Source organism: Carettochelys insculpta, chromosome 5 (assembly GCF_033958435.1).
Source record: "Carettochelys insculpta isolate YL-2023 chromosome 5, ASM3395843v1, whole genome shotgun sequence".
Classification (NCBI taxonomy): Eukaryota; Metazoa; Chordata; order Testudines; family Carettochelyidae; genus Carettochelys; species Carettochelys insculpta.
In genome coordinates, this window is record NC_134141.1 from 94,456,851 (window position 1) to 94,483,468 (window position 26,618).

At 43.2% G+C, this 26,618-nt stretch overlaps 1 protein-coding gene across 1 annotated transcript in view; it reads right to left on the reverse strand.

Moving 5' to 3' along the window:
• Positions 1 to 26,618, reverse strand: part of RAB3C (RAB3C, member RAS oncogene family) — a 164,851-nt gene that overhangs the window by 13,065 nt on the left and 125,168 nt on the right. Inside the window, exon 3 of the mRNA XM_074994280.1 lies at positions 1,383 to 1,507. Within this exon, the coding sequence (XP_074850381.1) occupies positions 1,383 to 1,507 (125 nt within the window). The remainder of the gene's footprint in view (positions 1 to 1,382; positions 1,508 to 26,618) is intronic.

The following is a 26,618-nucleotide window of genomic DNA, read 5'->3' on the forward strand; positions in this document are numbered from 1 at the left end:
GGGGACAATTGTTGGGGTAGATAACTGTTTTGCCAGATAGCAACAGCTACTGCAGTGAACACTCCTTTCTGCCAGCTTTCACAGCCTGGGTTATGGTCCTGACTTTCTTGGTGGTTTTGCAGATGTGTCTATTCAGTGACACATGGCACATAGAGGGAGTGTGCCACTGCCTATAGCATCTCAGCAGGGCAAACTGTGCTGCGGCCAACAAGATGCTTTCCAAAAGGGAAAGTGGTTGTGGCAAGAGTCTAAAATAAGGTAACATAAGCAGAAAAGTGAACAGATTCCCACTGCTTGGGCTCTGACCCAGGCTTTTGACCAAGCCTATGAGAGACTCTCTCCTCCCTCTGCTGCTCAAGTAGCTGCTTTTGTGATAGCTTCCCCCTAAGCAGCTGTGCAAGTAAAGGAAGAAGATGTGCTGAAGTTTATCACTTGCTCACCAGGAATCAAAAAGTGCCCAGCCACAGTGAGTTTTAAGAAATGTCAAAACATTTCTTTTTATAGAAGGAACTGGTGAACCCCCAAAGGGGCAGGAGTTGGATTTTGGTAGCCCCTGAGTATCTGGATGCTTATTCAAAGTATTGGGACTGGTGGAGTCTGCTAAATTGGGTCGGAAATATTAATGAAGTTCTTGTGAGATTCTGGCACTTCCTGATTGTAGCTCAATCAGAATACCACAGAGATGATTCTTCTTGTAGTGTGAAAGGACTTTCACGATTTGGCAGAAAAAAAAGGAAGGAGATGCTTGAAGCCTCTCAAGAGTTATCCCTCTGGTTAAACTGTACAACCTAGAAATTGGAATTTGATTCACTGATCCAGCCTCATTTACAGCAATGTGAATGCAGAGTAACTTCAATTATTTCAATGGGAGTTGAATGTCTTTCTAGATCTCTCTCTCTGGCTACATCTACAGGGGCATGGTAATGAGTGAGGTTGGAAGATGCTAATGAGGCACTGCCATGAATATGCAGTGCCTCATTAGTACAACAGTGGCCACGGCAATTCCAAAGGGCTGCTTTTGAATCACGCACCGCCCGTGTAGACACGGTCCTTTCGAAAGGACCCCCAGTTTTCAAAAGCCCCGTATTCCTATTTGGGGAATTCTGAGGGGTAAAGGGACTTCCAAGTAGAGTGGGCACTTTGAAGTGCCTGTGGCTACACGCATGCCGGCATTTGGAAGTTTGCTGCTTCGAAGTTGCCACAGGGGAAAATTAGCCTAATGAAGTGCTGCATATTCACTGCAGCGCTTCATTAATAATCTCCCACAGTCCTGATTACCATGCCCCCTTCGAAGTTGGGGGCAAGTGTAGACACAGCCTTAGTGACAGTACTCAAAGCAATGTTACAAGCAATTATAAAACTCTTATAATTTCTGATCTTACCAAGTTGCTCCGCTAAATGTTTGCCTCTTTCAGTGGAGATTACCCGCTCATCCTCCATGTCGCATTTATTCCCGACCAAAATAACCTGGGCATTATCCCATGAGTATGTTTTAATCTGAGTTGACCTTAAAAAGATAGAGAGAAAAAGAGTCAAAACAAAGAAAACTGTCCCCCCAAATCAAGTTCAAACAGAATCATAATAAGGCAAACGAGGACAAAACTGTCATCTGAACTAAAATTATTCTTTGCTTTTCTGGCTTTCAAATAAGCATAGGATTGCAAGATGCAAAATACAGGAGCAATACTCATATAGTCTACATTGCCCCAGTCTGAAGCTGGAATCTCTTCAGGATTGCTTCTGCCAGAAGCCTTTCTTCCTTTCTTACTGTAAAGTACCTGCTATGCTTTTCCTTTTTCTCCAGCATGAACAGGATGTATTTTCACATTGTAACGAAAGACCTTCCAACTGAATCAGACTGTTTTTTCACAAAAGATCATAGTTTATTCGTATCTTCCACCTTTCAAAATTAGGATCTAAATTTAACTGCAAAATGTCAAAGGCATTCTGGCTCCCTTCTGGTATTCCTTCCAAGCATATTGCCTTGGGGTACTTTGTTTTAACGGAACCATGTTGTCCAAAAAAGCCCTCCCTTCGCATTGAGTAACATGTGCCATCACAATACTGTTTTAGATAATTTTTGATACTATATCTCAATCTTGCTTCCTGGCTTTACGCAACAGCAAGCCAGTCATACCACGGGTCTGTTTTTTTTTTTTTAAATGTTTTATTCGTTATGGTAAATCCACAGACTTCAGTAGCTGCTGCCGCTGCAGAATTTGATTCCTTTGTACAGAGGGATCACAGTTTGGCAGAAGAGAGGGTTAAATGGTATCCGAATGCTGCTGCTCAGTTACTTTCAACACTGGAAATGGCAGGTTGTACACCCAGTAGCGCCACTTTCCCATTGCATGTCTACTCTATGCATATATTTGAAAGTCCATAGGAATGCACAAAATCAACCTGGTTAAAGTTTATCCACGTACCATGGTAGAGAGACTATGTAGGAAATCTTCCACTGTGGCTGTGCTTAGTGAGAAACCAAAGGATGGACATGTGCTATCATGTCTACAGGCCACCTTTGCAACCCTCAGATTCTGTGACCAATCTGCATATGACTAGAGACTTGGCATAAGTTGGATTGGGCTTTTGTAGCTTACAGTGCCAACACCTAACCCTCAAATGTTCCTTCCAGTAGCCAGATATCACTGGAGCATGAGGTACTGAGCCACTCACTGCTCTCCCAATGACCCCTCAGCTGCACTGAGACCACTGCAACTCTACATCACAAGGAGATTCTCCACTGTATTGGAATTTTCGGAGGACTAGTTAGGCTGGCTTGAGGGTATCTTTACTCTACCACAGTAAGCAAAAAAGCTGATGAAGTGGGACCGAAGATCTAGATCTCTATGTTTGGCATTTAAGTATTTAATGATGACGTGGTCTGAAGCATTTGTTTATATATTGCTCTTCTCATTGGTCTGTCATGCTTCTTCCTAAACGAACATTTTGGGAAGCAAGATTTCAATTGGCTATACTAGTATTTATCAGCTACCATAACTAAAGGAGTCTACAGAGGTCAGAATTTTAATATTTTAATAATTTTAATAATAATGTTTATTTTATATTTTACTGAAAGATAAGATCACTTAGAGAATACAACACCATAAATCAGTTTTAGTATAAATGTACTTCTGGCAACATTCTGAGTGCTTATGAAGTTTGTCATTAATCAAAATACAATAGTTTTCACCAAAGCTACTTTGGTCGCCAGGGTAACCTTGCAAATGGCAGTAACTCAAACTTCATACAGTGCCAACCCATTAGGGACACTTATTTGTGACCAGTTATGAATTCAAGCCCATCGGCATTAGATATTTCAGTGGAAAATGGATGATATTTTAAAAATAAACCATCGCAAGAGTAAAATAAATAGTTCTAGCATGACTGAGATTCTAAGCAAAAATATTTCACTGTAACACAGTTTGTTGGGTTTACAGATGTATACAGCACACATGCTGGCTTTGGTGTCTTTGGACATCAGAAGTAGAAACACTCTTTGTTAAAAAGGGTGTTATTGTACCTTCCAATGCTTCAGAAGTGGTGCATACAAACACAGTACTTCCCATTTAACAAACAAACAAACAAACAAAACTCCGGAATCTGACTGGTCCTTCATCTCACTTTGAAGTTGTAGGGAGCTTCTCTTTTCAGCTACAAGTTAAGAGCTCTTGTCTTTGATAATGACAGTCCCAGGTCAGAGAATGAACATTTGATCCCAAGTTCTCACTAGTCTTACATGGTCTGCTTCTGTTCAGAGATGACTTTGTAGTACAGAAATGCAAATGACTGCCTTTGGGAGTATTCAGTGCAAATTCTCCCCCCCCCGCCACACCAGGGGTCTGTAACCATAATTGCAAAAAGAGCCATTTTTTCAAATTCAGTTACAAAATCAATAAATCAGGAGCCGCAATGCATGTGAATATGAGACAGTCCTTAAGAAATAACGTCAAACCATACTTTTTGTAACTCCCCTTTTAAAAACAGTGCACACACAATGATTTGTAATGTGATATACGTTTACTACAGGACATTCACAAATGTTTTACATATTCTATTTCCTCACACTTTGCATGGGGAGGGGCAGAGGGGCTCGGTTCCTGTCCCCTGCGGAGACAGGTGCTCCTTGAGGCCAAGGGGAGGGAGGAAAGTTTGCTGAAAACTTGGCTGGGATGTTCCCTGCTGTGGTGGAGCAGGGAGCCGAGCTGGGGAGGGAATTGTGATGCTCTTAGTTAGCTGCAGTGGCTGCAGAAGGCTAGGTCTATCCTCCGAGGAGCCAGACAGCAGGAGTGGCAGTGTGGGAGGCTGCCTGAGCTACCCTAAGCCAGCCCTGGGATGTGGTGGGTGCCACCCACTCTAAGGGCTGCCAAATTTAGCTGCACTCTGCAGGTTGGGGCTCAGACAGATTGGGGTTCCAGCATTCAGCACATAAGGGAACTGGAGGCAACAGATTCAGGCATGTGCTCCCTCTGCATCAAGGTCACCACATGCTCCTGCAAGCTCTGCAGCCAGGACATGAGTGGCGGGTGCTTGTACCTGGCAGAGACACAGCAGCGCCAACTGCTTCTCCATGCCCCTGTGCCTGTTCTGCCTTCCCCTCCCCTCTCAGCCCCCATATCCACCTGCCTTACCTGGCATGCTGCCCCGTTGCTGACATACACTGGGTGGGAAGGAGGCAGCTGGAGCCAGCCAACACTGTCAAAGAAGCTGGTAAGAGTGGGAGGGAGGATGCAGAACTACCCCTTCTAGTGCCCCTCCCCAGGGCCACACTGTTCTCTCCTGGGACCCAAATGGAGTCATTGAAGCTCCCAGCACTGACTCCTCTGTGGCTCTCTGCCCTGCCACTGCTGAAACAACAGATCTAAATCCAGTTGGTTTAACGGCCAGATCCCTCCCACCACCCTGCTGGCTGTTAAACCAACTGAGTTTAGTTCTATTGGTTCAGCAGCAGCAGGGCAGGGTCCTGCAGGGGAGTCAGTGCTGGGAGCCACAAATGGCTCCTTAAAGAGCTGCATGTGGCTCCGGAGCCGCAGCTGGCCAACCCCTGCCTCATACCTTCTCCACTACGTCACCTCAAAAGAAGCATGGATTCAAAAGCATTTAGTGGGGCTACCAGCATTGTTTTCCTCTGACATGCATTTTAAACTAATGGTTTCTATAGATATTTTGCATTCACAAGTCCGCACAATAGCCAACACAAAGGTCTATTAAAACACAAATTTTTCTCTTCCTTGTATATATGATGTTTCGAATAGCAGAGCCTTTCGACAGACCCAAACCATGTAGTTTTGCCTTCAGAAAGAACTTTAGAAACAGAAAACATGAAAAGGCAATGTTGATATTTGCAGAAAGCTGAATGTAGCAATTATTCAATCTGATTGACCTCTCGCACAGCAACAGTAATTTACCATGCAAATCTTTCATATGCAAATTGCATTGCAAGCATACAGTCTGCAACATAGCTGAATTTCTATAACAAATGGGCACCACAGATATATGTCAATAAAGCAGTTGGGTAATTTATTCTTTTCAGCGATCAAGACTTGTATTGCAATTCAGCCATATGGCTTGCTGAACAAGCAGGTTGCTGCAATGCTGACAAAAGCCACACAATGTTGTTTTCTAAATATAGGGAAGTGGTGAGATCTCTCTCTCTCTTTCTTTCTCTTTCTCTTTCCCCCTCCCTCTCCCGCTGTCTCTAGGCATAGCCTTTTAACCTTGCCTTATGTAATTAGCTATATGGTTTGCTAGCCCTAACATTTGTAACCAGTTTATTTCCTTTGTAGCTGTTAAATATATATTCACTACCCAGAAATAAATAGCTTTCATTGTTACACTAGTGGCTTCTCTCTCTTTTTCTTCCTCTCTGGCTCACACTTCCTCAGGGGTGTTGTGTTGGCTTCCCCATTCACTCTGAAACGACGCTTCTTGTATCTAAGCTAAAAGATCTCTGTAGTGTCCAGAACTCCTGTGGGTTTGCCCATTGAGTGGGTACTAGTAGAATGATTGTGCTGTGGAAGTCAGGATTGGGAAGAGGGTGCTGAACCGAGATGGCAAATGAGGGTGGCAGCTGAGAGTGCTGTTCAACACAGCCTCTGAATCCAAGGGCACATAAGGGCCAGAGCTTGGCATTGCTGTGCAACCCAGCCCACTGAGAACAGGGACATATAAGGTGTCAGCTTGTAAGTGCTGATGAACAGTCCCTCTCAGATGAGCTCTGCCTGTGTGTGTGTGTGTGTGTGTGCGCGCGTGCATGTGTGAGTGTGTTCACATGAGTCCAGGGTGGGAAAAGCTTAATCCTGTGGCCCCTGGGTTGGGCAGAATAGCTCCATTGAGAGGTAATTGGCAGAAGGGAAAAGTAGAGCTCCTTAGGAACACTTCTGTCACAAGTAGCACACTGACAGAATTAGTCACCTCTTCCCCGTTGTAAACCCAAATAAATGAGCGTACCCCAGATTAATGGGCAAATCTGGTAACCGCAGGATTGGCTGGTGGGGATGGGAAGAGCCAGCTGAGTACTGGCTCCTTTTTTTTTTTTTAAACAGTAAAAAGCACTGAATAAAACTATAAATGACTGTGTAAGGAATAGTTCAGAAAGGCTCCATGGGCATGCGCACGCGCACACACACACACACACATATGCATGCATGCATGCATGTACACAGAATTTTGCTCAAAAGGCTCAAATCTCTTTAATTCTTATTACCTATCAAAATATTCTGAAAAGAAGCAGGGTCTGTAGATTAAAGTGGCATGATACGTTTTTTTATATGTTTCCTTCAAGGATCAGAAACAGAGAGTGTTAATCTGTATTCTAACAAAACAAACCACCCGTCATATTGCACTTTAAAGACTAACAAAATTTAGTAGGTGATGGGCTTTCATGGGGCAGACCCACTTCCTCAGATCTGGCTACATCTACATGGCAGGAGCTGTTTCAGGATACTAACCCAAAATAGCTGCCTGAGTCCATACAATGCACCATTGTCTCGAAACAGTTTCCATGACAATGGACACACTATTCCAGCACCCCTCTATACCTCATTGCAGGAGGAATACAGGGACGCCTCAAAATAGGGCTTTACTTTGGCATGTGGAGCTGTTCAGACAGCACCACTTGCTGCAATAGCCTGTTTCAAAATCTACTTGAAATAAGCTACGCAATTTGTGCAGCACCATGGATGGCAATTTTGACCTTCACTTTATAGCTGGCATCCCCAGCGTAGCAGTCAGGGTGAGGAAGCGAAAAAAGATCTGTTCCTGAAGCACATGGAATTGCCTGATGCAGAAATGAGTTAAGATGTCAAAGGAAACAGCTCAGTGGCAGGAATGTAGAGCGGGGTGGTGGCAGACAGTAATTCAATGGCAGCATAAAATGCTTGAGTTCCAGAAAGAGTAAGTGGCAAAGCTCGTAACAGCATTGAGCGATCAAATGGACGTCCTGCGCTCCATGCTGCAGCTGCAGAGAGACTCCCAACACAAGCACTGTGGGCTCTGCTCACTACTACCTGGAGTCTCCTGAAGAGAGGTCACCTGCCCCCCTGTCATTGCAGTCCCGAATGCGGGGAGGGAGGGCAAGGACAGCCTGCCGCTCTAGCCCCAAGGGCAAAGGCTCTTCCACCACTCTTGACAACACTTACACTCCCTGCTGCTTAAACGTCTCCTCCCCTCAAAATAAACTTATTGTTTTGAGCTTGGTGTGATATTTTTTTTTTGCATGCACAAGTGGCAGGGTACACAAATCATTGTGGAGAAGCAGGTGGGGGGTGGAGGACTGAAAGCACAGGTGTTCGCTCATGCTAAGCCAAGGTCCGCAGAAGACTGGCAGCAAATGGAACTGGGCGGGGGAGGGGGAAGAGGGGTGAAAGCACAGGTGCCCTTTTTTAGGAAAATAACCCTCCGTTGACAGCCATTGAACTTCCTGCAACTTAGCCCCCTCCTACCAAGTAAAAACATTCTTTCAGTAAGACATGGTCTGATTTATTGGTTCACATTTGGTGGGGAGCACAAATCAGCTTGAGCAGTGGGGCTTGGATGGTATTACATCCCGATTATGTGCATGACAGATCATTCATGAAGCTATGTTTTAAAGCATCCCTTATTGCTGCTGCCACCACCACATGGTTATTGGTGAATGGCCGTGTAGGTGGCTGTGAGTAAGTCCTGCTGATGGCCTTGGCATTCCAGATGGATGGGAAATTCTCCCACCTGGATTCACAAATGTTGCGCAAAATAACACATGCTGTAATCACAGCCGTAATCACAGTGGGGACATTAGCTTCAGAAGGGTCCAAATGGGTCAATAGGCAGCTGAACCTCGCTTTTAAATGGCCAAAGGTGCATTCCACCACCATTCTGCACTTGCTGAGTCTCCGATTTAAGTTTTCCTTGCTGAAGTCCAGAGCTCCTGTGTAAGGCTTTATAAGGCAAGGGAGCAGAGGCTAAGCAGGGTCACCCAATATTACAATAGGCACCTCCACTTTGCCAATCTGGATTTTCTGGTCTGGGGAAAAAAGTCCCATCCATGAGCTTTCTTTACAGACTAGAATTTCGGAAGATGCGTACATTGTGAACTCTCCCTGACTATCCCACATTGATGTTGGTGAAATGACATCTGTGATTGACCATTGCCTGCAAAACCATGCAAAAGTATCCCTTTCGGTTTACATACTCAGAGGCCAGATGGTCCAGAGCCAAGATGGGGATGTGTGTGCCATCTGTTGCCCCGCCGCCATTAGGAAACCCCAGTGCAGAAAACCATCCACTATGGCCTGTGCATCTCTTAGAGTCACAGTCTTCCTGAGGAGACACTGACAGATTGCAGGGGCCACCTGCATCACCACGGACCCCATTGTAGATTTGCCCATCCCAAATTACTTTGCCACTAACTGGTAAATGTCGGGTATTGCAAACTTCCACAGAGTGATTGCCACTCGCTTGTGAACCATTAAAGACGGCCTCATTCTAGTATTGTTGCACTTCAGGGCATGGGCCAGCACATCACAAAGTTCCACAAAAGTGGACTTGCACATATGAAAATTCTGCAGTAACTGTTGGTCATCCCAGGACTCCAAAATGATGTGTCCCACCATTGTGGGCTGGTCTCACGAGTCCAAAACTGCTGCTCCACTGTCAGCATTTGATTCAGGGCAGCCAGCATTTGTGAGTTCTTGGACTGCAGTTGAAATATTTGCTCTTCAAAACCATCATCATCATCATCATCATCATCCTGAACCATCATTGCGTTTTGTAAAAGAAAGCAAAATTGAGTGACAGTCTGGGAAGTTGTGGCTACAGTGTGTACAATGACTTGAAGCATTTGGGGATCCATGCTTGCGCTAGCGCTGTGTCATAGAAAATGATGGAGAAAATGGTGCGATTTCCAGTGAGTTTTTATGAGGTTACTGGGTGCTCCAAATTCTGGGACAGTGTTTTGCATTCTGGGATTCTGACATTAAACATCCACAAGCAACTGCGGTTAAAGCTCCATGGGATAGGTACCCACAATGAATAGGTCATGCAGTCTAACTTGGTTAAGACAATGGGGATGTGGAAACTTGACACAGACAAATGATGGGTCAATTTTCCAGAAGGTTTGTAGACACTTAAATTCAAATTCATAAGAATGATGTTAAAAATCAAATTTATTAAGTGTCAAATTTATTTGTAATGTAGACACAGCCTCACTCTTTGTTGCTGGTATACGGATTCTGCCAGCAACAGGCCTGGATAGATAAATATTGACCAGGCTGGTCAAACAGCATCCCATAAACTCAATTCTGTCTGAATTAAAGGGCAAATGCAGTTTTAAATGAGTTCTAGTTGTGAAATAAACCCACACTGAAGGAAGCTGAAGAATATCAATGACTCAATACCTCCTACCGACAGACTTTATCTTTCTTGTGCAAGGACCAGCTATGTGAATCTTCCAACTACAGGGTACATTTTCAACCTTCCCTGGGAGGAAAATAAATTGAAAATGGAGAAGCTGTGTGACAGGTGTGACACTAAGGAAGTTCTGGTTCATTTACTGCCAGCAGGCTAGTTAAGAGAACATGGGCTTTACACAGAGCATCATGGCTTTGCCCTACTCCTGTAGGAACTAGATGGGCTGAAAGTCAAAAGCCTTTATTTTTTTTACCAATGAACAGGACTGAAAGGAAACCTTGTCAGGAAAATCGTCCATAAGCCTCTGCAGTGGCAACTTCATTCATAAACATTGCAAGCCACATTTCAGTCCTGAGATAACAAGAATAAAAGGATATTTATAAGTCTTCAAGCTGTTAGTAGTAAGCTAACACCCTCTCCACCCCCAAACTAATGCATGTAATAGGTTTTGGTAATAACATCTTGGAAATGTGACCCTTTGCTTCTAACCTCTCAATTCGCAAAGAGTTCAGTGTTTTCAGAAAAAAATAAAGTGCTAAACATTAAAGTAAAAGGTTCACATCCGAAGTGACATCTATTTTCACACTGGTATATTAACAGCTCTTTAGTCTCACAATATGGGACTTTTATGTGCTAGTCCAGTAATGTGAGCTATTGTGAATGATCTGGGTGTGATATTAACACAGCACTGGGAGAACAGACATTTCAGGGGGTTGGACATGGTGTAGCACCTTGGATCTGGGCAATAGTCGTCATGATAATAATGCAGTCTAGGGAAAAAACATGATTTTTCCCCACATCTAGCCAATTCTTCTCACCTATTAAACACCCTTTCCATCCCAGTGTCCTTCAAGAAGCATATGGGGTATGGCATGGAGAAGTCAGTCATATTCAGGTTTTACATAACCCAGAGTTCCCTGCATATGTTCCAGTGAGTCTTGCTACTGAGCATTGAGCTGCTTTTTGTGCTGCAGCCCCCTCCTCACTATGACTCCTTCTCCTGTCCTTCCTCTTTTCTTTGGACTCCATATTTCTTGCTCTGAGCCCTTTCCAGGGCCTCTTTCTACCAGATCGGCCACCTCCCGATTTCCCTTTGCTTCCAATGGACTCTGAGGAGCAAAACCTCCACATTCCTGACTTGGTCCTACAGCTTCTGCAGTTAGGGCTTTCCATGCTCAAACTTCACCAGAACTAAACCCATCTGCTTGAAATCTTCACTGGTGAAATCTTATGAATCTTACTAGAAGGTCAAGGTCTTTCAAAGAAGAAGCTTTGTGAGGTAGCTTACTTGAATGTTTTTACAGGCTTCCCAATATTTCACATCAGTTATATCACAAATGCCAAATTGGTTTTGTTCCATTTCCCTTTTACCAGTGCCTTTAATAAGGTGGTGTGACATGTAAAGTATGTACTTATTTGTATGTTCAAGTACATTAGAAACCCTGCATGCCTTTTTTTGTTTTGTTTTGAATAAAACAGATCTTAGGAAATCCGCATCTGTAAAGGTGAGCTTTTAGAGCTGTGCAAGTATGCCTCGTAACGGCTATGTGCTCACACTCTTCATTTGTAACTGGATCATGCAGAGCTACAAAAACATTAGATTTCAAGACATCTGATGTGCAAAGGACAACTCTGAATTTGGGAAATTTCAAATCTTCTTTCTAGTACAACAATTTTGCTTGAACAAGTTCCTCTCCTGATTTAAATCCTGTATCTTGACCTTCCTGAAGAGTTCGATGTTTATTCGTTCATTTCTATTTGAACATTCCACTTTGGTACATTTTTGCTGAATGTTTGTGACTTAGTGTTTAGAACTACTGAGCACCTACAGTTGCAGGTGAAATCAAGTTGCTCGGCTCCTCTGAAATTCAGGCCTTTCATTTTACAACATGAATGCAGGGATTGACTGGCTAAGTACTAGTGCAGCAGAAAAGGACCTGGGGATAGGAGGCTGGATATGAGTCAACAGTGTGCCCTTGTAGCCAAGAAGATTAATGGCATATTGAGGTGCACTAAGAGAAGCATTTCCTGCAGATCTAGAGAGGATATTATTTCCCTCCATTCAGCACTGGAGATGCCATATCTGGAATACTACGTCCAATTCTGGGCCCCCCAGCATAGAAAGGACATGAATGCACCAGAGAGGGTCCAGGCAATCAAAATGATTGGAGGGCTGAAGCACATGACCTATGACAAGAAGATGCAGGATTTGGGGTTTAATTTGTAGAAGAGTGAGGGGGGGATTGGACAGCACCCTTCAACCTCCTGATGGAGGATGGAGAGAGGCTGTTCTCCGTGATGATGGATGGCAGAACAAGAAGCAATGGTCTCAAGTTACAGTGGGGGAGGTGTATGTTGGTTATTAGGAAAAACTGTTTTACCAGGATGGTGGTGAAGCACTAGAATGCATTACTGAGAGAATCTCCATCCCTAGAGCTTTTTAAGTCCTATCTTGACAAAGTCCTGGCTGGGATGGTTTAGATAGGGTTGATCCTGCTTTAGGCAGGGGGCTGGATTAAAGGATCTCCTGAGGTCTTTCAGCCCTATGATTCTATGAGCGATCTTCCTTACCACGCATCTGTAGCAGTCAGGTTCTGTTTCTTTTGCACATATTCAGACCTACACATAATGCACTTATAAGCACACAGTGCACATCAAAGTGATGCATTTAAACTCTTTTTTGAGAATTCTGAGAGAAAAAAAGACATCTTGCTGCAGCTAAAGTTGAACAGATGCATCGTCTGTAACTTTGTGTGAAAACTCCGTAACAGAAATATCCGCAGAACATACAACTTCCTTCCCAAGCTCCATCTATCCCCTCACTAAAAAAGGGGAGCCACGCATTAACAATGGAGGATAACTGTGACCACCCGAAAATGTTAACGTGCCATCAGACAACCCTGTGAGTCACCCTTCCTCTGCAGGGAATAAACATTAAAGTGTGGCCTACCATAATTCATAGGTATGGCAAAAAATATGAAATATCCAATTTCACCATACAAAAAGTAGCCAGTTACTCTAGGAATTAATGAGTGAGCTACCATCCCATCCTTCAATTGTTGCTCTGGGCCCTATTGATAAAGCCAGCAGAGACTCAGACAGTGCCGCCTGCTTTTGTGAACATTACAAATATGATGAATTTAAAATTCACACAGTTGCAGATGGCTTTACAAAACACCCATTATCAAATTGTATAGTTAGGAGCTGGGTTAAACCTTGTTAAGATTTGAGTTGAACCTCACCAAAAATGATGGGGGAATGTGCCCATCACTTAAAATAGTCATACAAGCTTTAAGAGGTCATACTTAAAACAAGGATTATGTAGACGGAACATGGGTTTGTTTTATTTGGGATTTTTTCCTAAGTATTGTTGTAAGTTCATGGGGGAGGCAGAACTTAGAGAAACTGAGGACAGAGGAGAAAGACAGGCAGAAGGGGAAAAAAAAAAAGCCAAGCGGTACATGGAAAGCACAGCATGCTCCTGGTAAAAGCAAGAGAGTGAGGGTTGGCTAAAGAGACATGGAGCTTTAAGTCTCCTGTTGTCTTTGACTCCTGATGCATATAGAGAAGCAAGACTTTGTATATTCCTCGTAAATAAAGAAAACTGCATCAAAGAAAAGCACTAGACAACATCAATTTCTACTTTGAGTCAGCAGATCCTCAGGTCCCTGAACTTTAACTAGTTGTGTGGGTCAAAAAAGCAGCAAGAGTTTCTATATTTCAAATTAGCTGTGCAGGATTGAAAGGGGAATGGAAGGGTATCCTTTAAGGCCACATCTTCACAAAGCTACTCACCTGGCAGCTCCACGCTAATGAGCCATCTCGCAATTGCAAATAGCTGCTCATTAGCATAGCCATGCAAGATTTTGCTCTAGGCAGAGGGTGGTGCCAGCAGTAAACATGCTGTGTGGACGTGCCTCTGCTGGCTAAACCACCTTCTGTCACCAGTCCCTTATCCCTGAAAAACTTCCCTAAATTCAGGGATAATAGACTGGCAACAGAGGGGGTTTAGCCAGCAGAGGCACATCCACATGGCATGTTTACGGCCAGCACCACCCTCTGCCAAGAGTGAAATCTTTTGCTAATTAGCTGTGTGAGTATGCTAATGAGCAGCCATTTGCAATAGCGAGACTGCTCATTAGCACGGAGCTGCCAGGAAAGCAGCTCCATGCAGATGTGGCCTAAATGTTTGGATGACATTCACTGTGTGTTTCTTTGTGTTTAAATAGTTTTTAAGTACAATCTTACCTGGGAATTTCATGTCTTTAAATTTTAAAAGCAACTATATTATGTTAAGGCATTTTCCCCAAAGTTAGTGACCCAGCAGGTTTTTCAATTTTCCCTCATGTCTTTGTTTTCCCCCAGGAAATTAATGTCACTGTTTTAGCAGAATATTTGTTTCCCACAAGCACTATTTTATATTAAACTATATTTCTCATCTAATATCACACAAGCAATTTGGTTGAGAATTTACAATACAGCTTCAGTTTGTACCATGCCTGTATAATGGGGTTTTTCAATAAATGCGCTGAAACTCTGCAATATTCAGATAAGGAATCATTTGTGTTACTCAGGTGGTAACTCCCAGGGTGGCTGATATGTGCTACTGAAAAAGTGAAATGGGAGTGAAAACTCCATTATGCTGAAAAACATAATTAATATGTAAGTCATAGCTGGAATTAGGACTAGCTATTCAGCAGCCTGCAGGCACACCTAATTTGCATGAACTGGATCATACTGCAGACACTCTCATCTTCTGCATACTCGGAACGTGTGCTTCCTGCTTTCTTCCCTGCTTTAACTTACACAGGAAACTCTTTCCCTATTCAAGTGCAGCAAGAACCTGTTGTACACCACCCATACAGAACGGCTACTCACCTTTGTAACTGCTGTTCTTTGAGATGTGTTGCTCATGTCCATTCCAAGTAGGCATGTACGCACCGTGTGCAGTCATTGGAAAGCCCTTCCCCCAGCAGCATCTGTAGGTCGGCTGTAGAGACCCCTTAGTGTTGTGCCGAGATAACAGTGCATATGCCATAGCTAGCTCACCCCGTGCTAAGTTCTTTCTCATTGGAACTAGTCCACCAGAGGAGGTGGGTGGGTCTTGGAAAGGACATGAGCAGCGCATCTCGAAGAATAAGTTACAAAGGTGAGCAACTGTTTTTGCTTTGAGTGCTTGCTCATGCTGATTCCAAGTAGGTGACTCCCAAGCCACTATCAGGCGGAGGGGTTGGAGGTTATCGATCAGCTGTCAGTCATACCGCCCAGCCAAAGGCAGTGTTCTCTCCGGCCTGCAGGTGGATTGCATATTGAGCTGTGAAAGTACATACCAAGGACCCCGTGGCTGCCTTACAAATTGCTTGGACAGGGACATAAGCTAGGAATGCCACAGAAGACTGTGCTTGAGTGGAGTGGGTGCGTAACGGGGTGCCTGAATGTTGTCTAAATTATAATAAGTACAGATACAGGAAGCAATCCAGGAGGAAATTCTCTGAGAGGTAACCTGCAGACCTTTCATCCTGTCTGCTATTACTACGAACAGCTTTGTAGATTTACTAAAGGGCCTTGTTCATTCTTGGTAAAGGCCAGGGACCTGGGAACGTCTAGGGTGTGCAGGGACAGATCCCTCTGGGATGCGAGAGGTTTTGGGCAGAACACCAAGTGAATTGACCCAAGTGAAACTGGTAAACTGCCTTGGGAAAGAAGGCTGGGTGCTGCTGCAGATGAACCTTATCCTTAAAGTAAACAGCATACGGCAGTTCAGAGGTTAGAGCCTTAGGCTCCTATACCCTCCTGGCTGAAGTAATGACTACCAGAAGCCTACCTTCATAGACATATACCAGAGGGAACCTGTAGCAAAGGGCTTGAAGGGTGGGGCCATTAGCCAGAAAGAACAAACAACAACTAGCTATTAACACCTAATTACTAGCTAACTACTAACACAGAACTATGTCCTCCATAAAAAAAAAAAAAAGAGGCAGCAGAAATGTAGCACTTTAAAGACTAACAACATGATTTATTCGGTGACGAGCTGTCATGGGACAGACCCACTTCTTCAGATCTGTATTGGAAATGAAATTGATCTGATGCAGTGCGTCTGTCCCACTAAAGCTCATCACCAAAAACATAATTTTGTTAGTCTTTGAAGTGCTACATTGCTGCTGCTTTGTTTTGTTGGAGTACAGACTAACATGCTACCTCTCTGTTACTATTTCCACTATAGGTAATGACCTACAGATGAAAAGGGGAGAAGCACTTCCTTGAGGCAAGAGAAGGAGATGCTCCAATGGCTGTCACAGGCAGTAAGAAGGAACTGACCGGGGCGGGGCGGGGCGGGGGAAGGTCAGCTGTGGCATATATGAACTGTTATCTTGGTGCCACTGGAGGGGTCTCCACAGCTGACCTACATATGCTGCTGCAAAAAAAACTTTCCAATGACTGTGTATGGGTGTGCACACATCTACCTGGAATGGACATGTACAAGCACTCAAAGAATAAATGTACCACTCAAAATGTGCTCACCTTGTCTTCCGTTAGAATAGTGTCTGTGCTCTGTGACAGGCCTATACTCCATTCCGTGGGCCCCACTGTATAGTTTGTGTCTGATTTGTGGTGTCCATTTGTTTAGGCTGGAAGACCATCAGGATAGGGACAGGAATGTATTCTTCATCGTGTGTGGTCCGCATTCTACAGTTGGCACTTAAATTCTGACATAGAGGCATATAACGATCGGTGCCAGGATGCAACACATCAGTGTGATCTGTGGTTCCTTTTTGTGCACTCTTTATGCTGCTCCTCTATAACATATAGTGGGATGTCTATGTACTATAGAACTCTGTGATCCCCTCCTGGTTAAGCAGGCCTTGGCTGCAGGTGTGAATCAACTCAGAGGATAATAATTAGTAATAGTAAAATTTGCCAAAATCAGCAGCATTTCTTTCCTTTTCCATTTAGTATTATTACCATCATCTCTCTTTTTAGTCCCACTGCTTGGTGGACTTTAACTGTTTACATACATATATTTTTGGGAAAACAATGAGTATTTTGCTCAATATCAGGAGGCAAGAGAGGTCCAATCTACTTCACAGATTCATTTTACACAGTGATTAAAACACGCCAATTAAAGTTATAAATATTTACCTGATCAAAAGAAGAAACACAAACTTCTATCTTGCAGCAAGGTATTACAGTGGTCAAAGCAGGATTCCTTATGAACTGATTTAACACATTTTTCACAGTGGGGCACAGTAACAATACGTACTAATGGAGAGTTTTTATGTCAAGCACAAGGCTGTGAGGTGTATCGTACTGTGCAAAATGATTTAGCAACTCACTCCATGCCCAAAAGGCTGTATGTTTTAATCTTCACACTACTGAGAAACTTGCCGTTAAATTATGATCCTTCCAAGCTACTACTTCACACGCACAGCATGCACAATCACCAAAGATTAGGGTTTGGAAGGAGAGGGAACAGAAATGTTTATGACTGAAATAACATTCACAAGAAAACATTGAGGACTAAGGTACAGTTTGCTCTTGCACATCTTTACTCTCCCTGTTGTTTAATTCTCCAGCTGCACTCATATAAATGATCTTGTGAAGTATCAGTTTAGGGTGATTGCAGAGACTGTCTATGGAAGTCTGAATGTTATAATGGAAAAAAACATGGTACAGTAAAGTCTTTCACATCCAGTATTCTATCATCTGGAACCCTCAAATAACTGGTATTTTAACCATAAGTAAATTTTAGTTATGTTTTCCATAAGTACAGTATAGTGAAAGTAAATGCAAATAAATACAGCAAATACAATATAAGTGTAAAATGTACAATACTACCATTATTGGTACCTAAAGTACTTGGCATACATTTTTGTTTGTTTCTTAATATCTAATATTGATCTTCCTTAGTGTTATGCATTGCTAGGTATACCTCTCTATTATCCAGAAGAGTTGAATATCTGGCAACCTCCCTGTGCTGGGGCTGCTGGATACAAAAGTGTTTACTGTAGTAAAGTAAGGCAAAGGCAAAATGGAGCCCTTGTTGTGTTTATCTAAGCAATTGTATCTGTTTTCATGACACACTTTTAAATATAAAAAGAGTGTATTACTGTCTACCGTAGATACAAAAGATACAAATACACACACTAATCATGTGCACTTTCATGAACACCTTACTTTTGTTCTTTCATGCTGTGTTATTCTCGCAACATAAAACAAAGATCATTCTGCTGACCAGCCAAGAGGCAGGAGCTGGCTCTGAGGCAGCAGGCCTGAGCTGGAGCTGCCACCCGGTCGGCCGCCAGAAGGCGCAGCCCAGGACCCTCCCCCAGGCACTGCGGGGAGTGGGAAGGCCCCCCCCCCCAAGAAACCCTCTCCTGCCAAAGGGGGAACTAGATTCTTGGGGCCACACCCCAAACTTAACCCATAGACTCTCAAGTGGGGCTGAAGACCCACACAACAGGCCCTGGCCAGGGGGCCTAGCCACCAGGCCACCCGGCCCCAGGTGGGAACCACTCACACATCTATATCGATGTTCAGATTCTCAGAGTTGTGGAACACACTGGGATGTGGTCCTGGTTTAACTGTGTTCCAGATCTCAGGAAAACAGCTGATCTTATGAGATGTCTGGCATGTGGGGCTCAAAACCCACGAGAATGTTTACCACATGGTGCCCTCAAACTGTCACCCTAACTTTCATTTTAAACCTAACCTAGATTGGAACAGTGTCACTTTGCCTCTTCTCTATTTCAGATATGTTTACAGGAGGAAATTCATTCTGCCTGCCACAAAGCCCAAGATGTGGGCTTGGTGCAGGGAGCTAAGAAGGGAGACAGAAGTCCAGCTACGTATGCGCGCCGGCTCATACAAAACTGGATTCAATGATTCCCTTTCTTTGCCCACTATTAATGGTCCCCTTTCCTTAGTATTGGCCTATATTTCCCTAATGCACAGCTCTTCCACTTTGTGCAGTGGTATACAGAAACTACACTTCCAGCCACCACACAGAAGTGCCCCAGGGAGGTAAGAGTTTGGAGGGGCTTTAACAGGTCTACTGCAATTAACATATTTTTACTTATAAGACCCCCCACTCCGTAACTGTGATTTAGCCAAGTCACAGAGAGTCAGTGTTTAGTCTTCTAATATAAATGGAGGCAGTCTGTCCAAATGCTTAATTCTTATTTGCTGTTTGGCTCTGTATACTTTACCCTTTGACAATAGTTGTCTGGCAGTGAGGTGTGCGAAACAGAACGCAATATTCCAGGGAGCACCTAATCAAAGGACTGCAGCTTCTCTAGGATTTATGCTTTTTACTGCCAAATCAGATTACAAAATCAGTCCAAATTTTCCATCCCCTTATTCTTATTAGGCCTGTTTTGCCAACAATGCTTTCCAAGTTGCTCCAGCTTCTAGTATATCTGTGTTTTGGATCACATTTCCCACGTTTTAGCTTTGATTTGTTTAGGTTTAACAATTACTGTTACAATTGTTTTCTTATATTTTGAAATCAGAAAAACTAAAAACAGCAAGGTTAAATGACTGTCCCTGAAGCTCCAGGTTTGGGGTTCAGCTCTACAAATGAACACTCAGAAGCAACGTTCACTCAATCTTTCTCACGTGTGGAATAATTTTTATGTGTACTGAGGCATGTGGGGACGTGCACCACCTGTAGAAACAAAAACACTTAGCTGTGGATGCTCTGCTAATCAGCTCGGTGGCATGTGAATCTCTCCTGACAGGCCAGATACCTACTAGGGAACACTGCTCAAGAGTTTCAGATCACATCAGACATCTCTCTACATGTACAAGCATGTATTCATGAAAAGACTTAAATCATATCGCTATATACTCCATAGCTGCGTCTACACGTGCACGTTACTTCGAAGTAGCGGCACTAACTTCGAAATAGCGCCCGTCACGTCTACACGCGTCAGGCGCTATTTCGAAATTGAAATCGACGTTAGGCGGCGAGACGTCGAAGTCGCTAACCCCATGAGGGGATGGGAATAGCGCCCTACTTCGACGTTCAACATCGAAGTAGGGACGTGTAGACGATCCGCGTCCCGCAACATCGAAATAGCGGGGTCCTCCATGGCGGCCATCAGCTGGGGGGTTGAGAGATACTCTCTCTCCAGCCCTTGCGGGGCTCTGTGGTCACCGTGGGCAGCAGCCCTTAGCCCAGGGCTTCTGGCTGCTGCTGCTGCAGCTGGGGGTCCGTGCTGCATATACAGGGTCTGCAACTAGTTGTTGGCTCTGTGTATCTTGCACTGTTTAATGAAAGTGTGTCTGGGAGGGGCCCTTTAAGGGAGCAACTTGCTGTTGAGTCCGCCCCGTGACCCTGTCTGCAGCTGTGCCTGGCTCCCTTATTTCGATGTGTGCTACTTTGGCGTGTAGACGTTCCCTCGCTGTGCCTATTTCGATGTTGGGCTGAGCAACGTCGAAGTTGAACATCGACGTTGCCAGCCCTGGAGGACGTGTAGACGTTATTCATCGAAATAGCCTATTTCGATGTCGCAACATCGAAATAAGCTATTTCGAAGTTGGGTGCACGTGTAGACGTAGCCCATATGTCCTAAATATGAGTCCCGAATTTTGTGTTCATCTCTGCATAGGAAGGTGAAATTCTGCACAATACTAAATCTTGCTACCTGCTCTGCTATTTCTCATCTTACCATTTCCTTCTGCATGATTTCTCTATCACTTCTCTTCATCACACTTCTCAATTTAGGTTCATCTGAAAATTTAACACATTCCATAGTTCCTTCTCCAATTCGTCAACAAAAATATAAGTAAAATTATATCTAACCTCAATCTCTGCAGAATCCCACTAGAGATCTTAGGGCACCCTTGATATGGAACTATTTATCATTACACTTTATTCATGATCCAGCCAGTTTACAATTTGTGTGACAAAGCTCTTACGTAAGTTAGTTTGATTTTGTTGGGAAGATTTAATGAGACAGACGTGGTATCAAATGTTTCACTAAAATCAAGAGAGGTTACACCTGCTTTGTTCTGAAATTCAGGTTAATATTTGTTCATCATGTTTTGTTCTCAGACAATCACTGTTGTCTATTCTATTATTAGGGCCAGACTCAACGCTATGTTTCAACACTCCCGAATGCAGTATAGAACATGCTGTTGTCAAATTTCTTTGCACCAATACTCGTTTGGAAGTACAGTTTCCCTGTCTGACAGTGCACTTTTTCCAGGCACAGGTGGAGGCCCAAAGTTTGAAATTTTAACCCTACATCAGAAGTCAGTAAGCCCTGGCATGGGTGCCAAGAGCAGCACGCAAGCTGATTTTCATCAGCATGCGAAGCGGGAGCTCAACTCTGCTCCTTCTTGCTGATGCAGTTGGGAACTTGCCAGTAGATTAACAAAAGATCAGCTAATGCTACTAACCACCACCAAAATGATAAATCTCTGCATCTTAATGTATTCATTACTGGAGCTGTTGTAAATAGGACTATTAGTGACTTTAAAAAATGATCTCTGGCACTCAGATTGTACATAGAGATCAAAAGGTCAAATTTTGGCACTCTGCCTTGGAAAGGTTGCTGACCCCTTCCCTAGATGTTTATATTTCTCTTCTGCACATTCATACCATTGTTTTTAGAGATCTGAAATTGGATTTGCTACATGGCATTTGCTCTGATCTCACCATTAGCGGAAACAGGCAATGGGGATATAGAGTAACATCAACCAGAAAATAAGAGTTAAGCAATCATTTGTTTTGCTTGGGTCCCTCCAGACAAACTGTGAGCTACTACAGCAACACTTTGCTGTGTGGGAAAGTATTGGAATTTGCTCCCTTTGGAACACAGCTGGCATCAAGAGCAGAAACAGTGGAGTAACATAGCCTCTTTATTGTTATCTTATTACATGTCACCAGGTGGCAGCATCCTCCTGCTACCTCAACGTGCCAGCAGACGGTGGAATCCTGAAGGAAGTTGCAAATTAATTTCTGACTCACTGAGTTAGATGATATTAAGCATCTGGAATATCAGCAGTAACGCCAATCCTCTGGGGTACTGAGAGCCAGCCTCATGGACCTGTGGATGTCCCAGCTTTTCTAACTAGTCCTAAACATCTTCTTTCCGCACTGAGGTCTGCTCAGCTCCTCCCCACAATGTGCAGCCCAGTGCTGCAGTCTGGGAGCTGATCTCGTCTGTAAAGACTGAGGCAAAAAAAAACATTGAGTACGTCAGCTTTTCCCACATCATCTGTCACTTCCCTGGCCGTCTTCTTGTTACTAACATCCCTGTAGAAACCCTTTTTGTTATCCTTCACATCCCATGGTAGCTGCAACTCCAGCTACACTTTGGCCTCCTGATTACACCCCTGCATGCTCAAGCAATATTTTTACACTCCTCCCTTGTCATCCATCCAAGTTTCCACTTACTGTAAGCTTCCTTTTTGTGTTTAAGCCCACAGAAGGTTTCTTTGGTAAGTCAAGGAGGTTGCCTGCCATATTTACTGTTCTTTCTGCACACTCGGATGGTTTGTTCCTGTGCCCTTGAAAAGACATCTTTAAAATACAGCCAGTTCTCCTGGACTCCTTTCTCCTCTCATACGAGCCACCCAGGAAGTTCTATCCATCAGTTCCCTGAGGGCGTCAGACTGCTTTTCTGAAATCCAGGCTCAGCATTCTGCTGTTCTCCTTTCTTCCTTTTGTCAGAATCCTGAACTTGACTCTCTCATGGTCACTACTGCTCAGATTGCCACCTGTTCACCTACCAATTCTTCCATCTACTTGCCACCTACCTAGGGCAACCATATCTCCCTGTCCCAAATATAGGACATGGAGATATGGGGGGGAGCGGGAGGGGCGGCTCCTCCAAGCCTCGGGGAGCTGTGAAGGAGGCAGCAGCCCCCAGTGGTCTCCGAGAGCCCGAGGGAAGTGGCAGCTGCAGGCCCTCCCCAAGAGCTCTGGGGGAGCCACAGCTTCCAGCACACTCCCTGGGAACCCTGGGGAAGTTGTAGCCCCCAGCATTCCCCAGGAGCCTGGGAAAGCAGCATCTGCTCACACTCTCCCCTGCTTCCCAGAGGCCTGGGGAAGTGACTCCCTCCAGCAGCTGTGTCTGCACAGATGGAAGTGGAAAAGGTCAGTGGTGGAAGAACTCAAATACAGGACAATGAGTCCCTTTTAAAAAATAAATTGAGATGCCTTTCAGGTGTCCCAAATATGGGACCGTCCTGCCTAATGTGGATGAATGGTCACCCTACACCTACTTCCCCTACCAATTCTTCCCTGTTTGTGAGATGCCGGTCAAGAGGAGAATGACCCCCAAGGGCTTCACTTGCAGAAGGAAGCTGTTCCCAACACTCTCCATACACTTCCTGGATTCTTTGTGCACTGTATTGCTCTCCCAGCAGATGTCAGGATGGCTGAAGTCCTTCCTGAGAACCAGGGCCCGTGATCTTACTTACTAGTTGTCTGAAAAAAGCCTTGTCTACCTCACCCTCCAGGTCTGGTGATCAATACAGAACATGCTTATTGCGACATTCCCTTGTTGGCTCTCTCCTCTAATCTTTATTCAAAAATTTTCAACAGGCTATTCTCCAGTTTCCTACTAAAGCAGTAAGCAATCATACTGCTCTGTTGCATCCAGAGCAACTCCTGAACATTTTCTCCCCCACCTGCACTTCCTAAACAATTTATACCCATTCACAGCAATACTCTAGCTAGACATATGAGGTACCACACCAAATCCCTGTTATTCCAATCACATCATGGGTCCTTGATTGTGCCAGGACTTCCAATTCTTCCTGTTTGTTTCATGTATTTTGAGGATTCAGGATACATGTTTTCAAGTTTTTTTTTTTCCTTACAATCACGAGGGCTAAAAACCTGTGCATTTGTGACTTACAGAAACTTAAGGTAAGGGAGAGAGGAGGGACATCACAGGACCTGAATGGCTGTTTGTGCCTTTTGCTCTGGGTAAGCTAGAAAAATCTTAAAAGGCAGAACATACGGAGGGAAAAAGGAGAGGGAGAATTGGGTCTCTGTCACTAAAGAAGATTTTGGTGAGCTAATTTCTGGCACAGAATGTGGAAGATGTGGAGAAATGCATGAGAAGAGGACCTAAGGATTACGGGTCAACCTGAAGGAGTTAAAAAAGGGGATCCAGTGTAATTTCTAAACCAGTTGGCACGTATCTTCTTATACCCAAGAGAAGACAGAGGGATTGAGATAGACTGAGATCACAGAGCGCTGTGTGCTCGCCATTCCCTTAAATTCCAATGGACCAAGAGTTATGTTTTTGGGACTTTGCTACTCTGAGCAAAAAAGAAGATTTTGAGAGGTGCCAGAAATTTTCCTGTCATGATGCTAGTGAGTCATCAAGTATTGATCTCCTGGGATGTGGCAACCACTACTCTAATAAAAAGAAGAGAGCTAGCTGAAGTCATAGCTGCAGGAGCTACAGATTGAGTTCACTTTTAAGATCACTATCTCCAGATCTGAAGAAGAGGGTCTGTCCCATGGAAGATCATCACCTAATTAATTATTTTGTTAGTTTTTAAAGAGACAGACATATGATAGAAAAGGGGATTGGGATTAGGACTTTTGGAAACACAGCTAATAAAAAGTATCAGAGAGGTAGCCGTGTTAGTCTGTATCTTTGACAACAACAAGAAGTCCTATGGCACCTTATAAAAGGCAGCCCAGAGAAGACACATACTTTAAATCAACAAGCCACACGGGCAATTGCCAAGTTAGTCAAACCTTGAAGAATGAGATCACAAAAGCAAACAACCAAAAAAAAAAACCCAACCCCCTGCCAAATCACCCCAGTAAAGTCAAGAAATGGATTAATCAGGCGATGGGCATCCAAGATGAATCTCAAGAAAAGAAAGGAAAGTAACGTGAGAGTGAGAAACCAAGCAGAGAATACACTTGGCTTATGAAGAAACCTGAACTGCTTGAGAAATATATTATTTAAATATCAAAATATGATGGGGAATGGAAACAAGAATTACAAATATGTGCTAGCTGTATGATTTGAGGAGGGAGGGAAAGGGTGTAAATGCCTGTTAAAATAGGACTGAAATGGGAAGTGGGTCTGACATAAAGTGTAGTAAGTGGCTCCTTTACAGATATTGGACCATTGAAAAGATAAGATTGCCCCAAGCTCCAGATGGGATGGGTATCAAGGTCCCCCCAGCAAGAGTTCACTGTACCAGAGGACCAGCCAGGTTAGTTGGAGCCATCTAGGAATTTGGTGAATCTATACAATGTAAAAGGAGAAGGATTTTTTGTTTTTTTGCCTGGTTTCTGCAGGCTTAAAAATTTGACAGCAGTGGGGTTGGGGTCAGGGACTGGGGAAAGGATTAGAGAACTAAAAATAATGTTCTATTGTTTAATTTGATATTTATGTAGTATGTGTTTTACATGGCTGTAGAAGGGAAGGAGGACTGGTCAGGCTGGTTGGTGCCCAGTCTCGAAGGAAAAGGTGTATGTGATAGAAAGTTAAAAAACTATCATGGTAGAGGAAAGTTGCATAAAAGTTACTATAATAAAATCTCCAGATTCATAGAAAGTTTTATACTAGCCAATGAAAACTGATATTTCATGCTTAATAATATTTTGGCATAAGTGAGAAGAGAGACATACCAGAGAGACTTTCAGTGAAAAATATTATTCTAAATAAAAGTGACAGACAAAAAAAATCTTAGAATTAGGACTTCAGAGGCTATTCATCTTTAAGTTTTTCTTTATACAATTTTATCTATCAGCTAACAATTTAAATCTCTTTTATTAAGGCTAATGCAATTAAGTTCTAGCTGATAAATATGAGTGATTTTAATAGTGTTTTAAGAAGAAAAATGTTTTCAAGCTTCCAAAGCTGAAGCTCCAGAAACATGCTTTCTATAAGAAATGCATATTAAGATGTAAGGTAATAAACAGAAAAGCAGAACTGATTTCACAATCCCATCTCTTCTATAACATCAATTAACAGATTGACAAACTTTTTCTTTCCAATTCAAGGATAAATATGTAGATAATAAAGGCAGGCATCTACTAGTTAGAGGCACAGTTGGTGATAGAATGCTAACATTAGGAAATGTTTATACCCCTGATCAAGGTCAAATGCCTTTTTTTTTTAAAATCTCATAAGAGCTTAGAGAAGGAGATATTATTATGATTGGAGGCAATTTTAGGATTAAAAAATCAGGCACAGAATTAATCTCTATAATGAATAATGAAGATGTGTGATTCTTGAAGTGCCAATCTAAAGGAAAGAGAATACTGCTTTTTCAGTATTTCATAGACTATATATATATGAAAATGTATATGATTCTGATCTGTAGATCTCTGCTTAATACAATACTGTCAGTACAGCAAAGTTGCATCTCCTTGTCAGAGCATGCACGTGTTTGGTTTCTTATTAGAAACCGGGAAGAAAAACCTAAAATGAAAAGTTGGAGATTGAACATCCCTTCTCTGTATGATTAAAAAAGAGTTTAATGTATCAGAAAGGAAATTAAAAAATATTTAAGAAAAGAAAGCTGAACATATTTTAATAAGCACTTTATCGGATGTCTTCACAGCAGTGATTGGGACAGTTTAATCAACAAAGAATTTCTGTGTTGAAAAAGTGAGAAAAAAGGAAATGTATACATTACCAAATAAAGTTAAAAATTACATCAGATTAATCAGATAGATTATATATATAAAGACAGGGGCCAGATGCAAGTCAGATTTACTACAAATAGAAGCAGCTGAA